The following is a 17,536-nucleotide window of genomic DNA, read 5'->3' on the forward strand; positions in this document are numbered from 1 at the left end:
CCAGCTTCTGATGTTGTTAGGATTTGTCTAACTTCCTGGAGTACGTAACAGTTCTGAGTTTTCTGCAGCTGTTTATGCTTCTTAAATACATCGGACTGGGAGGTGCTTCTTACAACCACATGAGGAAGTTCTGAAGAGTAGAAGGAGACTTCAGGTTTCTTTTGTAGATTGCTGAAAGAGGGCCAAGAAAAAGATTCTAAATTATACATACCTAGTTTGTACAGAGGAGAGAAGTTCTGTACAGAAAGAAAACAAATAATTGCTTATTTATTACGCGTTGAAGTATTTACAAGAGAGTGCCTTCAACGTAGTTCAGGTTTCTATGGTTCTGATATAAGCAGGTGGAGATTCCTTAGCAAACCAGATCTTTTTGATAGATATTTAAACAATAACAACAACAACAACAAAATAGCAGGTTTAAAACCAAACTAACAATTGTGGGAAATGGGGGAGGGTGAAGTTATCACTCGCAGTGCTTTTCTATTTTCCATCACAGAGATTTTGCTAACAGTGCAAGCATTTATTTCTTCGATTTTCAAGAAAAAAAATAGTGGGACTAATATTTTCAAGATTTTTTTTACACAAGGGTAGCTTGTTTTAATTTACCGACCGAGAATATAGTACTGTCCCTGGCTCTCACCAGTACTGAATAGTTTTTTTCCCCCTTTACTGGAATAATATACTGTTTGTTAAAACACCCTTTACACTAATGTTTCTGGGTCTTTTTTAACAGAGGTTTACTAGATAAAAATGTGTGGCTCGTAGTATGTGTAATGTTGTTTTATTTTATTATTATTTATTATTATTATTATTATTTATTGAATTTGTATACCGCTCTACTCCCGAAGGACTCAGGGCGGTGAACAGCCAAATAAAATACATATAATACAAATGTTATAAAACCATTAAAATACAATTAAATAATTGGCCCGGAAAACGAAATTTAAAACACCCCAAATTCATAAGGCAAATTTAAAATTTAAAAATTTAAAAAAATTTTAAAAAACAATTTAAAAGGGAGGTTAGGCCAGGCCGGCCTGCTGGAATAAAAATGTTTTGATGGCACGGCGGAAAGCGCGCAGATCCGGGATTTTCAGGGAATCAAAGCCTGAAATTATAGAAGTTGATGCTACAAGATTTTTGGGGTTCCACAAGGTAGATTGTAATTTAAGCCACTTCATATATTGGGAGATAGTTGTTTAGCCTATGAGTTTAAGGGAATCTAGAGAAATATGAACTCTTATATTAACCACCAATGATTTTTCTAATAAGACTTTGAAGTAAGTTTCTGCTTACTTTAATAGGATAAGCAGTTAGGTCATTTATTAGACCTTTATCCTGTTTTGCATTCAGGAGCTCCAGGCAATGGTATTTTCCCCACAATAACTCTGGGAGGTGGATTGAGATAGTGGTTTAGTCTCAGATCAGTCAGTGGATTTCTGTTGCTGAGGGTGGACATTTGTCTTCCTGCTCTGAGCCCCAAACTACCGTACATATCATTAGCAGTGGTGAAATTCAAATTTTTTTACTACCGGTTCTGTGGGCATGGCTTGGTGGGCATGACTTGGTGGGCGTGGCAGGGGAAGGATACTGCAAAATCTCCATTCCCATCCCACTCCTGGGGGAAGGATATTGCAAAATCTCCATTCTCACCCCACTCTGGGACTAGCCAGAGGTGGCATTTGCCGGTTCTCCTAACTACTCAAAATTTCTGCTACCGATTCCCCAGAACCTGTCAGAACCTGCTGGATTTCACCCCTGATCTCACAAAACATACACATTATTCAAAGATGATTTTGTGTCTCTGGGAATATGCAAAAATCAAGAATGCGTTTCTTTTCCAATTGGGAATTTAACTGTTACAGACTCAGCACATTTCTAACAGAGAGGTAGTCTAACCCTGCCAAATGTGCTGGAAGAAAAGAACAATCCTAGATAAACAGGAAGAATTGAAACATTTGAAAACTTTTCTTTGCCGAGATTAAAAAAAGAAGCAATATAGTACTGAAAATTCTAATTGTTTGAAAATGGAAAGGGAGAGGCTATTTCTATCCTTCTGTAGAAGCTGAATTTGCTTATTGAGTATAAAAATTAGTAATACTTAGTCATACTCTTCAGTTTTATGTCTGCAATATGTTACTGTAATTCACATCTCATAAAGTCTGTGCAGCTGTTACTGTAGTAGGAATACAGAGGAAAAATTCCATTATCATTTTGTTTGCCATGATAATCTTGTGTGCTCTCTCTGCTGCAGTGTTCTTTTTAAATTTCTGTATGGCGAACTAACTACTGAGTAACTGCATTGAAAGATAATTTGAGATGATGGTTGTTAATATAGATAATTGTGGAAAGTAGGAACTGCAGCAGTCTCTTAAAAATCAAATGTTCATTTTAGACATTTAAAACTGTTAATGACAATTTTATGTGTACTCATTTCACACACATACACTGCTATCCAGGATGAGGCCATACTTTAGCAGAGAACAAGATGTATATTCAAGATATTTTCCAGAATTTATATTATAGTTCTAACTCCTGGGAGAGAAGTAACTTTTATTGAATTGTGGTTGTCTCTTCAGCAGTGGAATCACACTTGAAATTATTTCAAGCAAAGTACTAGCTGTTTCATCAATGTTCTCGTCCATTCTTTACTTTTCAGGCTTTCTTTGCAATAGAACTAGAGGAAAGAATTTAACCATTTTTGTGGCATTCTATTTAATATTTCTTTTATGCTGCAGTTACCTATTTTCTGTCTCTATACACAAAAACCTTAAATGAAAGACTATAAACTTTTCTAGACTTGCCTTTGTCTCTGTGGGGATGCAAAAGGACTATCATCATCTTAAATTAAACTAATAACCCTAAATATTTCCTAAAACATCTATTAGATGTTTGACAATACCTGTTAGGAAGGGCTGTAGGTTCTAAAGGCAATACTCACCAGGGTGGATTTGATTTAAATTGAGTTGATTTAAATCACAATTTAAATCATGATTTAAATCACTAGTAAAAAGACTTGATTTAAATCAACTCTATTTAAATCATAATTTTTAAAGAGCAACTGTCATCTCTGCTACTCCTTTAACCCACTGTTGACTCACCAATAGTCCCAGTGTTGCAGAATATACAGCCTCATGCTACATAACTAAGCTCCATTTCATGCTGAATAAACTAAATTATTTATGTATCTTAAATAGAAAACTATCTTACAATAGATTTTTACCCCAAAAGTTTTTTATTAAAATAAATACGATAAAAATCAAAAAAATCCGATTTAAATCAAAAAAATCCGATTTAAATAAAAAAAAATCTGATTTTTTTTAAAAAAAATCATTGATTTTTATCCACCCTGATACTCACACATTTATTAAACACCATTAAAATGTGTTTTCTGGATTTCAATTGATAACTTTCATTCATACAAAATGATAGTCCTAGGAGATAACAACCTGTATAGGGAGGTCTCAATTAGTGCATATCACTAACGATAATGAAACCTATGAAATGGTTGCGTTATTCTAATTTGCGTTGACTTTGCTTGTCAGGGTCACAAAAGACAATCACTTGACCCCAGGGCACTGCAACGATCAGTTGCCAAGCATCTGAATTTTGATCATGTGGATGCTGCACCGATCATAAGGGTGGAAAAAAAATCATAAGTCACTTTTTTCAGGGCTGTTTTATAGACCAAGACAAATCCAAAAACGCTAAGGAATTCCTGGAAGCTTGTCATTCAGCAAATCAGTCATCCATAGACACATACAGATTAACCATATTTATACATATTCAAAAAAGTCAATAAGGAAAGAAAAAAACCCAGAGCACATTACTTTCCAGCAGCCAACACCAGATAAACAGGATTAACACCTAACAAGCAGAAAATAATCAAGGAAGCACCAAGGAGAAACCACATCCCCTTCAATACTGGCAAGGCATGGTGCTGTATATAAATAGAGAGGAACCCCACACTCATCAGCACTGGTATTACCTAGTCAGGTATTGAAATGTCTTCAAGCAAACACCCAAGCCCAAAAAGCACCAACAGACTTCCCAGTTACAGAGTAGTTATAGAAAGCAAAATAGGAACAAAAACATTCTAAATATTATTTCTAAAGATAATGTTACACCGACAAAAATATCTTTATTATCTTTTAAAGTATTTGAAAGTAGTGGTGGTGGTGGTTTTGCTTTCTAATGGATTATAACCTGCCATGAGATCAAGGTAAATCTCATGAATATTTAAAATAAGTAAATCAAATGAACAAAGGACAAGCTGGAGGATAAACTCATATCCAAACTATACCTGCTTCTCCTATATTCTGCACTAGTTTTGAACACCCATTTGATTAGTGTCTAGTATCCCAATAGCAACTACGCATGCGCTAGCCTCAAATGTGTGTACACTGCAGTAACTGAATTCTGTCTTGCATTAAATATGATCTGGTATCAATTTATAATTCACACTGAATCGAACATTGCACTCTTCAAGCTTCAAATAATCACAACCTGTCTATATATGAAGTTTCTTAGCAACATTGTAGGATACTGCTGGTTTTGTACAATTCCTACAATTTCCTATAATTCCTACTCCTGGTACAATTAATTTCCTCTTGTTGAAGCATTTTGGCAAAAAGTTCCGTGGTCATAGATTAAAATGTCCCAAAGATGGTTTTTCAAGAGGCAACTGGACTTTCTGGTTCTTCTTTGAATACGTTTCACTTCCAAGAAGCTTCTTGGTGGTCAAAGAAAAATCAAAAAGTCCAGTTGCCTCTTGAAAAAGCACTTTTGGGACAACCATGACCTAGATGACTGAGAATCTCCATAAACACTCATAGATTAAAATATTGAACATCTTGTTATATCCACCAGAAGTCAAGCTCAACACAACGGTTTTTGTTTTTTAGATTAGATGCAATCTGTACAAGGAGCCTCTGGTTTACAACTATTTACATTGAGAGGATTTGAATAAATTTTCCAAAAATTGATCCTTAAAAATAATTTCTGTTCTAGAAAACCTAATGAGACCTCTTGTGAACTACGGAATTTCATGGTAAGCCCTTTATCTTTGTTTCTATTTACTTTTTATATTTTATTGTTTGTATCATGTCTGAATGTTGGAAAAATGCCTTTGATTCTAGTATGTCTATGGGTTTCTTGGTGGAAGAGACTGCACCAATTGTCTGGAGAGGACTCATGGTAATGTCAGCTATAGAGAAATTACTGAGACAGGTAAAACATGTTTTAAGTTAACTTCATTGGTGATAATAACCCTGCAATAAAACAATTTCTAACCATGTTTATATCAAATGCATTGTCAATGTTTTAATACAGTATGGAAGGCTTGAAAACATAATAGCAAAACATTTTACTTTGTTAGCAAATATACCATTCAATATTTAAAATTAAACTTAATGAAACTGCCCTCAAACTTTCTGCAGATCTTGGCTTCAGATGGAATGAATATAGCAGCTCATTAACACTTTTAGATACTAATCTGCAACACAGAAATTCCATAGCTATAAAGAAAGGCAAGGAAAGCATATGTTTTGACTGCAGAAGTTTTTTTTTTTAAATTATTAAATCTCTCAGATCTGTTGGTAGCTCTAGGAAATACTTCTGCCTGAAATCCCAGAAAGTTTCTGACAGTCATTATAAGCCAGTCTTCCTCCTCATGACACTTTTCAAATGTATTGGATCTACAGCAACCATATCTATATAATCTTTCTTCCTGTCTCGCAATAGTTGTCTGATATTTTTCTGAACTGCAGATGAAAAGTTTGAGCTTTCTGACACCTTATTTTGAATGTGTCCACCCCTAATAAAGAAATTGTATCTGACATCATAGAATTTAGGCTTTTTCATCCTATAAGTGAAGTGCAGTAATAAAACTCAACATCTGATGACAAAACATATAATATTTAATATTACTAGCCATTATGGAAGAAAGTGGAAGACATTATGGTACTATCTTCAACTGTTGAAATGCTGTCAGCTTTAATTTATTCAAAAATCTTAAAGATAAGATCTTTCAGTATATTGCTAAAAGTAATCTTTTGTGGCAATTACTTATGACAGAAGGAAAAAAACCCCTAAATTGCACAAACAGTGGTGAGTTTTTCTCTTTCTCTCGTTTGACTCCTCTCTGGAGCCCTCCCAATCTTTTGCAGAACTTCCAAAGAAAATTAAGGGGTTATGAAAGGAGCTGCAGGAACAATGGAGAACTTCCATTTTCCTGGTTCCATTAACATGCCCTTCTACAGGCAGAGTGTCCTTTCGATATACCGTATTTTCCGGCGTATAAGATGACTTTTTAACACATGAAAATCTTCTCAAAAGTCGGGGGTCATCTTATACGCCAGGTGTCATTCTCCTGTAACCAGGCAGACCAGCCCGAAAGGCTCTGACGAGCCTTAAATGGCTCTGGCGATCCAAGCTCTGACGATCTGCTAATCAGGCAACTCAGCTGGGATCGCCAGAGCCATGTAGAAGGAAAAAACTTTTTTCCTTTCACATGGCTCTGGTGATCCAAGCTCTGACGATCTGCTAATCAGGCAACTCAGCTGGGATCGCCAGAGCCATGTAAAAGGAAAAAAGTTTTCCCCCTCCAGCTTGCTTACCTTAGCTGCTAGTCGCAACGCTTGCCTTGCTTCGCTTGCCTAAATCCATTCCATCAGCAAGCCACTCCCTGCCTGCAATCAAGCTGGCAGGGAGTTGTGGACTTCAACTCCCAGAATTCCTCAGCCAGCAAAACAAAGCTAGCTGAGGAATTCTGGGAGTTGAAGTCTACAAGTCTTAAAGTTGCCAAGGTTGTTCTATTGGGTAAGGTTTTTTCCTCTTTGGGATCTTTAAAAAAATAGTTAATTGGGGTTATTTTTAGTTGTTCTTTTTTAGACCTAGCCATTTAAAGTTTAGGAAGTTTTAAATTTAGCTTTCATATAAAAATAAAAATAAAATAAAATAAAATAATATTTGTGCAGCTTTCTGAGATTTAATGTGTTTTTGTAGTGTTTCACTCTAACTACACAAACACACAAAATCTCACAAAGCTGTATGTGGAATTTTGTGTGTGTAAAGTGTGAAAGTTGGGTTTTTGGGCTTTTTGTGGCTGTGTGAGGTTCCTGCTTGTTGCAGGGTCCATTTTGGGTCTAGCACAGCTGCTTTTACATTGTGGGTGAGCCAGTTGTGTTGTGTTGTCTGTGTGTAAAGTGTGAAAGTTGTTTTTTGGGGGCTTTTTGTGGCTGTGTGAGGTTCCTGCTTGTTGCAGGGTCCATTTTGGGTCTAGCACAGCTGCTTTTACATTGTGGGTGAGCCAGTTGTGTTGTGTTGTCTGTGTGTAAAGTGTGAAAGTTGTTTTTTGGGGGCTTTTTGTGGCTGTGTGAGGTTCCTGCTTGTTGCAGGGGCCATTTTGGGTCTAGCACAGCTGCTTTTCCATTGTGGGTGAGCCAGTTGATGTTTTTTAATTTTTATTTGGTGTGCGTTGGAAGAGGGGTAGTCTTATACGGCGAGTATAACCCAAACCCTATATTTTAACAGGAAAATTCGGGGGTTGTCTTATATGCCCAGTCGTCTTATACGCCGGAAAATACGGTACAAGTAGGTCCCAATTAGTGGGGTTAATGAAATCTATGAAATGGTTGCATTATTCAAATTCACATTATTTAAAGTGATATTTCAATGGAAAATAGAGTAATTGGTTCCAGCTTGACAAAAATAGGCAATAAAAATTTTTAAACATAAATTTTTATGTCTCTTAATGAAGTGCTGTGTAACAGTAAAAGAGGACAAACCCATAAACAAAGCGTACTTGCTATCTTCTTTATTCTGCTGTAGCTCTTCAAAATAAACTTTTTTGAGTTTTCTCCCAACAGAATCTTCTTCTCTGTTTTGCATAAATGACAATTAGCGTCTAAACCCCAAGAGCAACTGTGGCATGTGCTAGCCTCAATACATGTATGGTAGCTTTCCAGGAGCTGAATCTTGGCCCACAACTTGTTATCAATTTATAAATCACACTAAATCAAATATTGTGCTGTTTGAAACTCTCACTAATCATTGCCTACATACATAGATGTCAATTCCCCAGTAATCCTAAACCTCAGCAATAGTTATGCTGGCTGGGTAATTCTGAAGGGCACCAAATTGGAAAAAGGTTTCACTAATGGAAGAACTTCAAGCAGTGAAAACAGAACATTTGATTCCAATTATAAATGTTTTTAATATACTTGACAGGGTTGGAGTGGACCTGATTACATATGGCAGTATTCTGAAGTCAGAATCAAAATGTAGATTTGGGTGCTAATGTTAGCACTTACTTTTCTAAGGAGACCAAGGATTAATTGATTATAGGAAGAGACGTGGGATGATGTTTGAGGAACTGCAATATTACTTTAGTCAATGGGATTCCCAATTGGGAAGCAGATGGCAGTTTCTTCTCGCGCATTTTGATAATGATATATACTGAGTCTGTTGTTACCTAGCAACTAAAAAATAGTTTTACTCTACACATCTAGAAGCAAAAAGAAATATAGTCCCTTGACATAAGGGCCATTAATGATTTTCCCATAATGATTGCAGAAAGCTTTAATGAGGACTTTCCCTCTAATCAGGCTTTTTTCCTCTTTTGTGCATAAACTAGGATTTTTTAAATAGTATCTGAGGACAATTTGGGTACCTTTATCAGCTTGCCTGAAGATCCAAGAAAGAAGATAAAATCTGTTATAGCATTAGGTTTTATTACCAGACAATTGATACCATTCACTACACTACTTTTAAAGAGTTATAAATATTACTTGTAGCAATAGCTTGTTACCAATGATTTGTTTATTAATTTTCTGATCAGAGTATGGTATTGTGTAATGAGTATTTATTCAGACATCCTAGGCAATAAATCATTTTGTTTCAGTTTGATTCTAAATCTCTCCCCACCTTTTGTCATGGATCAGATTAGGATTAGAGCTGTTTTCATTGTTTTATTCTAAACATTTCTGTGGATGTTAACCTCCTGTCCATCTATTTGATCTGGAGGAAATGGTTCCTACTCCTCTTTTCCTAAATATCTTAAATTGCTTCCTTAATCTTGGTTCATGATATAATACATTGAGTTTAAAAGGCTTCAAGACATTGAGACGTGCATTTGAAAAATAAAGATGTAAAAAAAAATTAAGTCAGTCAGACATAATATATTTAATGCATTTTATTGCAACCAATAGTAAAAGAGGTTTATAGTTCCCCACATGAAATAAAACTTCAATGTACAATGTGTTCTTTACATTGTTTTGAAATATAAACCTTTCTTATAATCGAGTATCACAGAACATTATCAAGCATGGCAACCAAATTGGGTAATATAGATTTTCTCAAGACATCAGAGATTTAATTTAATTGTACTCTTCCCAATACATTTGAAACAGCAGACAAATGTGTAGCAATGAATTAGATGTTGCTCTTTTGTTCCCAAGATGTTTGCATAGCAGTAATATGTAAATCTTTGTCATAGACAGCACATTTTAATTGGATCTCAGTTTTAAATAAGTGTTAGAGTTTGAGAGCTGCGCTTTTGATTTCACTAAGTGTTTGGAACAGACATCATGCACATAACTGCTGTGCACTGTTACATTTCTGCAATTGCAATTTGTACAATGTTCAGTTTGCTTTTAGTATTTTTCAGGCTAGATAATAATCATTGTTCAGCACTAAGAATCTTATATATTTACAAGCTATTACTAAAATACAGTACTGAGACAGAACAAATCAAACATTGCAAGATACAATGGATGCCGAATTTCAAAGCAATCAATGAAGGAGTTGTAAGAAAAAAATAATAAAATTTGCTCCAAGTTATACTTTAAGGGAAAAGCTAGTATAAAATGTTCCACAGATGGTATATAACTATTGACAATTGCCAAGACTGATAAATTATTTATTTTCTTATTATTGTTTATCAAATAAATACAAAAAGTATTACAGTAAAGACAAAACATTCTATCATATGTGATGCTTATGCAAAAGAAGTCAGAAGTATTGGAAAGAAACATCAAAATGTTTAGGGAATTTTGAAATTGAATTGAAACCAGAAATATTTTTTATTACTAATGATTAACAGAGAGTATAAATGAAAAGTATCACAATTTATTGGGATATATACTGATGATGGCAAGAATAAATTTATCAAACGATCAATTCATTAAACATATTTATTTTGAAGAAGAAGCTTATGCTTTTAATCCTTCTATGGTTGAACTGGACAGGAAATAAGCAGACAAATCATAGACTTCTCTAGAAGTGTTTCTAGTACTAAACTCTGGCCTAACATTCACGGTGATTTGGTGTCCATATTTAATTGGAACGCTCCAGGAAAATGTTAGTTAATTAAGAAAAAAATCCTATTTTAAAATACATTATTATTATCAAAACATTATGCAAAGGGTTTATTTATTCTTTAAATAATACAATGCAGACTATATTCTTATGCATTGATTCTGAAAAAATTGTGTCCTAATATTGCTTCTTTGTAATATCCTCATTCACAGTTGGGCCCGGAATTGATATTATATGAATAATTACATATGCCACATAAATTTCCTGATGGATTAGAACAATTTACAGAAAAACTTTAGTGATGTGTTTGAATAGAGGAAAAATACTATATATAGAGCTGCCTGGCAACGAATGATGTTTCTCCATCAATAAATGTCAGGAAAATTATTCCTAGAGAAGAAAATACGTATAATATACTTAAGTAAAATGTAGTCACATTCCCAGCATCTGAAATGTTTCACAACACTATATATTAAAGAAGCAAATATTATAGTGTTTTCCACATATGCATGTTGACTAGCAGATGGTGGATACTACAGGTGTAATTTTATAACCACACTCACTTGTTCATTTGCAAGGAATAATTCCTGTGGCGGCAGTGTTTTCTTAATTTGAGAGAATTTATTCTTGAGGCAATATTTTAATAACATGACATACATATATGGGTACACTTCTGAAAAGGTTAGGAGGATAAGGACTAATCATTTCATGTTTTGTAGAATGTTGCTTATGAATATGTCTTACATATAATATTGAATCTTTTTTCCTGAAATTATTTTTAGATTAAGGATTTTATTCATTCAAGTTTTCTTCAACTTGAGGGTAGCATTTAATTTAATATGAGACTTGGGGAAAGCAATGAGGATGCCTCACAAGTCACCCTGTTCCTCAAAAGTTGCAGTATTTGTCTCATGGTCTCCAGAGTACCTTCAGTTCAGGCATTTCACATCAGTCCCATTAGGTGGCTGGACCAAGAAATCACAGAACCGCTAAAATTACTTTTACTGTGATTGATTATAATAACACAATTTTGCAAGTCTGATTGTACTGTACCACCTTCCTTTTTTATATTCCTGTTAAATAGGAAGGTTTCTCTTTGAGCTTCTTCCTAAAATTATCTGCCTGTTGCTTACGATATGCGTTGCCTCTCATTGCTTTGGTAACCCAACTTTCATATCTCCATCAAGATCATCATCTTTATTCTCTATATTAATAGCACAAAACAATGTAATCTATAGTTACCTTCTATAATATATAGAAGGCTGTGTGATGCGCAAAGGTGGTATGGACGAGCGAAGCGCATGCACATGCTCACATTTGCGAACCAGTAGGGAAGGTAAGTGAATCCCACCTCTGCCTATGACACTTAATCACAAAATTGGATGGGAAGCAATGGATGGAAACTAATCAAGGAGAGAAGCAACTTAGAACTAAGAAGAAATTTCCTGACAGTTAGAACAATTAATCATGGAACAACTTGCCTCTAGAAGTTGTGAATGCTCCAACACTGGAAGTTTTTAAGATGATGTTGGATAACCATTTGTCTGAAGTGGTGTAGGTTTTCTGCCTAAGCAGGGGGTTGGACTAGAAGATCTACAAGGTCCCTTCCAACTCTGCTATTCTATTCTATTCTATTCTATTCTATTCTATTCTATTCTATTCTATTCTATTCTATTCTATTCTACTCTACTCTACTCTACTCTACTCTACTCTACTCTACTCTACCCTACCCTACCCTACCCTACCCTACATTCAAGAGAGGACATTCAAGAGAGGACAGCTGGTGTGCAAAAGATCATTGACTTGAGGGGTGCAGATGATGATGTGCTGGGAGATTTTTCTGCACATGCAAGAAAAATGCCTTTAATCGATGTCAGAACACCCACTCTGCTGGAGCTGATTGACTGGTCTGAATATGAACCACCTTTGACATGCAAACTGACTGCAGCGGAAATAAAGAAGTTCATTGACGAACCAGTGCAAGTACCACAATGGCCCTGTCATGCCCAATCAATAGAGAGATGTGTGAAACAGGTCACAGAGGCAGCAAGCACAGTGTATACACATGAGAAACATGAGGGTTATATCAGAGGCCAAGAAGCAAGTCAGCAGCTGATGTTGAAGAACGAATCAAAACAAGACTTGATGAAACTCACTTAACATTTTTGTAACTCAGATAATGATGTTAGTTTATGATTGCTTGGACTTTTGCTTAATTAGATAAGATAAATGCAGAAAAAACCTTTAATATTTGTAGCACAAGGTGTCATTTTGAGAAGATAAAGTTAACAACATTTGGCTTACAAGTGACTTGTGGAGTATATGATCAGACATGGATTTACCATACCAAGCTAAACGTTGTACAATTGCAAAAATAACAGCTGATTTCAATTCTTTTAGAACCCCTCACTAAAAAAAATTGCAACAATTATTGTTTACCCCATTAAATGACACGCCCTACCAATAGTTTATTTAAACTATTTTGTGATGGTGCAAACAGCTGGTGAGTCACTAAGTTTCTTGGTAGTCCTGATATTCAAGTTTTATGGTGCTCTAGAACCATGATGGTGAACCTTTGGCACGCAGAGCCCTCTCTGTGGGCACGTGCGCCATCACCAGCTGCTCTTCTGCTCTTCTCATCTTTGCGCGTGCCGGAGCCCCAGAAACCCAAAGACCACCTGGTCTTTGAGTTTCTGGGGCTCTGACATGCGCGCGCGCGCTCACACAAATGCATTCCAGTTTGGGCACTGGGTACCAAAAAGGTTCACAATCACTGCTCTAGAATCACAAGATGGTTATTCCTGTGATTTAATATATCAAGGATTGTTTTCCGAATTGGCATTTCATTAGAGTATTACATGTATCTTAAATAAGACATTGTATTTTACTAGAGACATGCATTTATTGCATTTATTGCATAGTAATTCAGATTTTTTGAGAATGTTTCACTAGGGACCAAGCCATATACAAACTGGTCTAATCTTTTCTGTCAGCAGGACTTTTACAATAACAGGCAAAGATATAACTGTCTGTAGTTTGTTGCCTGCATCATCCAATCCAGCATTTGAGGCTTATTTTAACTTAGATGCAACTGGCTGCTATTTTCTATTTTTGAGCACATAATTTGAAAATCTGACTTGAATATTGATTAATATCAAGAAGTTGTGAATGATCATCCATAACATTGCCCAGAGCCACTTGTCTGAGATGACAGCTATGAACTTGAATAAATAAATAGAAACATGTTAACTGATTATTTCACAAAAAAAGATTCTTAAACTGACCTACTTTCATAATGCAAAAAAAACCACTAAAGAAAAAGTTTAAATCTAAATGACCCTGTCAAGGTTTTGACTGACGAACCCAACAAAAAGTAAGCACGGCTGTCTGCTCAGATTCCTCCGGCCATCCCTTCGACCAGGTCAACACTGTTTGGGTGCTGAAATCCACCTGTGCAGCAGCTGGGGTCTCTTTCACCGTGGCTGTCCCAGGCTTGGCTGTCTGCTCTCCTTTATGTTTCATCCTGGACATCTTATACTGGGTTTTCACAGCTCTTCTGGAGGTGACCGGAGATGCTGCAGAAGCCCAAGACTCCTTTGTAGATTTTAATTTTGGTAGAGCTGGTTTAATGTCAAGGTTCTAACTAACAAACCCAACCAAGCAAGCACTGTTGAACGATCCAATCTCTTTATAGAAAACTTTGCTGCGTGCTTTCATTCTGTACCAAAATGATGTACTCAATAAAGTTTTGCATAAAGAGATTGGATTGTCTCAACAGTGCTTGGTTGGATTCGTCAGTCGGAACCTTGACAGACCCACTGGAATTGTAAGGAATAGAGTGAATCAGCTGCCACGGTTAACAGAAGCACTAAGATTACAAGGAGAGTTTCCTTATGCTCCCTATGTGGGTTTGTTGCGCTCTGGTATTTTATCATTGATCAGTCTAATTGACATCTAAGTAGTAGTCCTTTTCTCTCTCTTGCTCCAGCACTATTACTCATTTCTATTTGGCTCATTTTAATAATAATTTGTGATGTTGATTCCAAGCAATAGAATTTACTTATAAGTTATCTCCAAAGATGTTAAAAACTACAGGAAGTTTGACCTCAATGTTTCAGGTGATCCCCCCCCCCTAATTTATTTATACCTTTTCTAGGTTGACTGGCACCAACTGGATTATCTGATTATTGACATGCCACCAGGGACAGGAGATATTCAGCTGTCAATCTCACAGAATATTCCAATTGCAGGTATCTTTGGTAGTTTTGCAACGTGGTGTAAGCAGTGCAACGGGGGGCATTTGAATTACATGGCTGGAGACAAAGGTTTTGTTTGGAATCCGTGAGGTTGCTCCTCTTTCATAAATGTTGCCTTTGCTCACCATAATCTATGCTTAAAAACCACTGCATGACTTTGAGGCAGATGAATCCATCACCTCTTGTTCCTTTTTTTTTTTTATAACTTCATTGGTTTAAAAAAAGATACAAAGTTAAAAGATAAACAAATGGCAATAGAAAATTAGAAAAAGAAGTCGGCTTGCCAAGGATATAAAGCTGAAAAAATGTTTTGGGTTTCATTTCTAGGTAGAGCAATATCTCAAGTCATAGCTGCTCATTTGAAAGCTCAAAATGTTTTCATATTCATACCTCCACCAGTGTTTTGGGAAGAAGAGTTTGATTCTTGCTCTTCAGTGAGATTGTTCTATATTTGACCCCCCCCACCCCATAAATGTTGAGAGAATCACTATAGGAGATAGAGTTTGGGCAGGATAAAATGTTTTGCTGTAAAATATTTTTTAATCCACTAAATAAATAAAAAAACAGAAGAAACAAATATTTTAAAAAGTATATTTGCAGACACACATATATAGAAATATTAAAGTTCATCTATATGCATCTTTATGAATGACTTCTGCAAAACACTAAATAGTTGGAATCATATGTTTCTGTTTCCACTGCTGAACAATCTTTTGATTATATATTCATTTTCCCTCTCCAAAGTCCCATATCATTGAGATAAATTGTATCTCAAAATGTTGAGTTAATACATGTGATCATTTTCAAAATGAGGCAATATATTTAAGTAAAACATTACTTTCATTGCATTTCAACAAAATAAATACAAAATAGCCATTTCTAAAATACTTTTTCTTATTAAAAATGATCTATCTAAAAATCTGCTAAATTTTCTGTTTTTTTAAAACATGTTTCTTCTTTTTCATTAGGTAAATTTTAAAAAGCAACTAAAGACCCCTTTCCACAAAAACTGTTTTTGGAGTTGGGTGAATTCTTGCAGCAAATGTCATTTAGGGCTGAAAGAATCAAGGAAATTAGTGATAATTGGCTACTCTGATACATGTGAATGGAAACACTGTTTCTAAAGCATAACCATCATTAATCTTTAATTAGAGATCTATTTTCTGAGCCTATTAAAGATTCTTCTAGGAATTGAAGTACCTGAATGAAACAAAACAATATTGATTTTTCCTGGTGTTTCTTTCTTTTTAGGGGCTGTAATTGTGTCCACTCCACAGGATATAGCTTTATTGGATGCACATAAAGGCGCTGAGATGTTCAGGAAAGTGAATGTGCCAGTAAGTACATCTTATTTGACTCTGCTAGATTATGGATATATATTTAAATTATAAATGGGCAACCTATTTCAGCAAGATACATTTTTGAAATAATTTAAAAATTATTCCTAATATCCTAGAAAACTCTGATATATAAGCATTGGTATTGAAATTATTTGATTGCCAATTAAGCTTAACTGATATTATTTAGCTTTGATTACATTGTACACTAGTACTGTCCTTGGTGTAGCCTTCCTTACTATGAAAGTAATGCCATTTGTTTTCTGTGTGCATGTGTCTTGAGTAATAAATTTCTGATCTTTTGACTGAAAGTGTCCAGTCAAATTCAATCAAACCCATTTCAATTCAGTGATGCCTAAGATGCCAGATTTACAGTAGTCAATTCATTTAGTCTTTCACTGCTTTGGATTTTCCCACATTTCTAATTCTTATATTCCAAATCTCCATTATAATTGTTTTCTTTGCAGTTTTGGATTTTCTTTTCTTGTATGGTAGTACAAGTAATTAGACTTCCCAAAGGCTTCAATATAACCACCTCATAAACATCAATACTACTCCCAAAAATCCTGAGCTCATCCTTAGTAGACTGTTGAGTACTAGCCTACTGGAGGGGCCCATCATCCACGCTATCAATGACTTTACATTGATATCCGCGTGGTTTCTTCAGTGAAGGAGTATTTTATCATTGCCTTCTCCTGCCACAGCATGACATGATGCCTTTGCTATTGTAACTAAAATGATCAGACACCTCTAGCATCTTCCTGTATCATTGTTTTTATTTATTTATTTATTTATATGCCGCCCTTCTCCGGAGACTCAGGGCAGCTTACAATGCGTTAAGCAATAGCCTTCATACTTTTGTATATTTTATACAAAGTCAGCTTATTGCCCCCACAAACTGGGTCCTCATTTTACCTACCTTAGAAAGGATGGAAGGCTGAGTCAACCTTGAGCCTGGTGAGAATTGAACTCGCAGTAATTTCAGGCAGCTGGAAGCTAAATACTACCTTTAACAGTAGCATTTGTCTGCTGCGCCACTCAGGCTCATTGTTGCCTGATAAAGGTTCCTGATTGTTTTAGATGGGCACTTAAAAATAATCTTCATGACTTGATTGATGCCTTGGATTATGTATTCTAGATCTACATTTCCCATGTTTTTTGCTCATTCCTCCCAAGAACATCTAAACATAATAAGATAGCCCAGAAAATCATGAGATAGATAATGGTTCCATACTCAGCTTGTTTTTTGTATTAGAATCCCAGTGCCAAAATATAGAAAACCTGTTTTACATACATGAGTTTAATGTAGTTTATAGCTTTAGCAGACAGATAGTGCAAACAAAAATGTAGACAGAAATCAGCCAAGAGTTTTTCTGTGTATGTTGGTTTTTTGTAATGTCACATGAAAGTTCTATTAAGCTGCTTATTCTTTGGAAGTCAGATCTGGGAATAGAATTATTAAAATTGAAGCCAATTCAGGCAAAGGAAGAGGAAACAAAGGAATTGTTTGTCACAGGACTCCAGGACTGAATTCTTAGTTCCTTATAATGATTACCCTGCTACACAGAGAAGAAGGCAAAAACACTGACAACTTTGTAGCCCAACAGCCAGCCTGGTAGTGAGCCA

The 17,536-nt window shown here is 35.4% G+C and overlaps 1 protein-coding gene across 1 annotated transcript in view; it reads left to right on the plus strand.

The window, feature by feature from the left end:
• NUBPL (NUBP iron-sulfur cluster assembly factor, mitochondrial) overlaps window positions 1–17,536 on the plus strand; it is a 57,308-nt gene that overhangs the window by 23,208 nt on the left and 16,564 nt on the right. The window contains exons 5-8 of the mRNA XM_070931371.1: window positions 5,011–5,050; window positions 5,139–5,229; window positions 14,474–14,567; window positions 15,825–15,910. Coding sequence (XP_070787472.1) covers window positions 5,011–5,050; window positions 5,139–5,229; window positions 14,474–14,567; window positions 15,825–15,910 — 311 coding nt within the window. The remainder of the gene's footprint in view (window positions 1–5,010; window positions 5,051–5,138; window positions 5,230–14,473; window positions 14,568–15,824; window positions 15,911–17,536) is intronic.

Source organism: Pituophis catenifer, unplaced genomic scaffold (assembly GCF_029215685.1).
Source record: "Pituophis catenifer annectens isolate HBS135680 unplaced genomic scaffold, rPitCat1.0.hap2 SCAF_1, whole genome shotgun sequence".
Lineage (NCBI taxonomy): Eukaryota > Metazoa > Chordata > Lepidosauria > Squamata > Colubridae > Pituophis > Pituophis catenifer.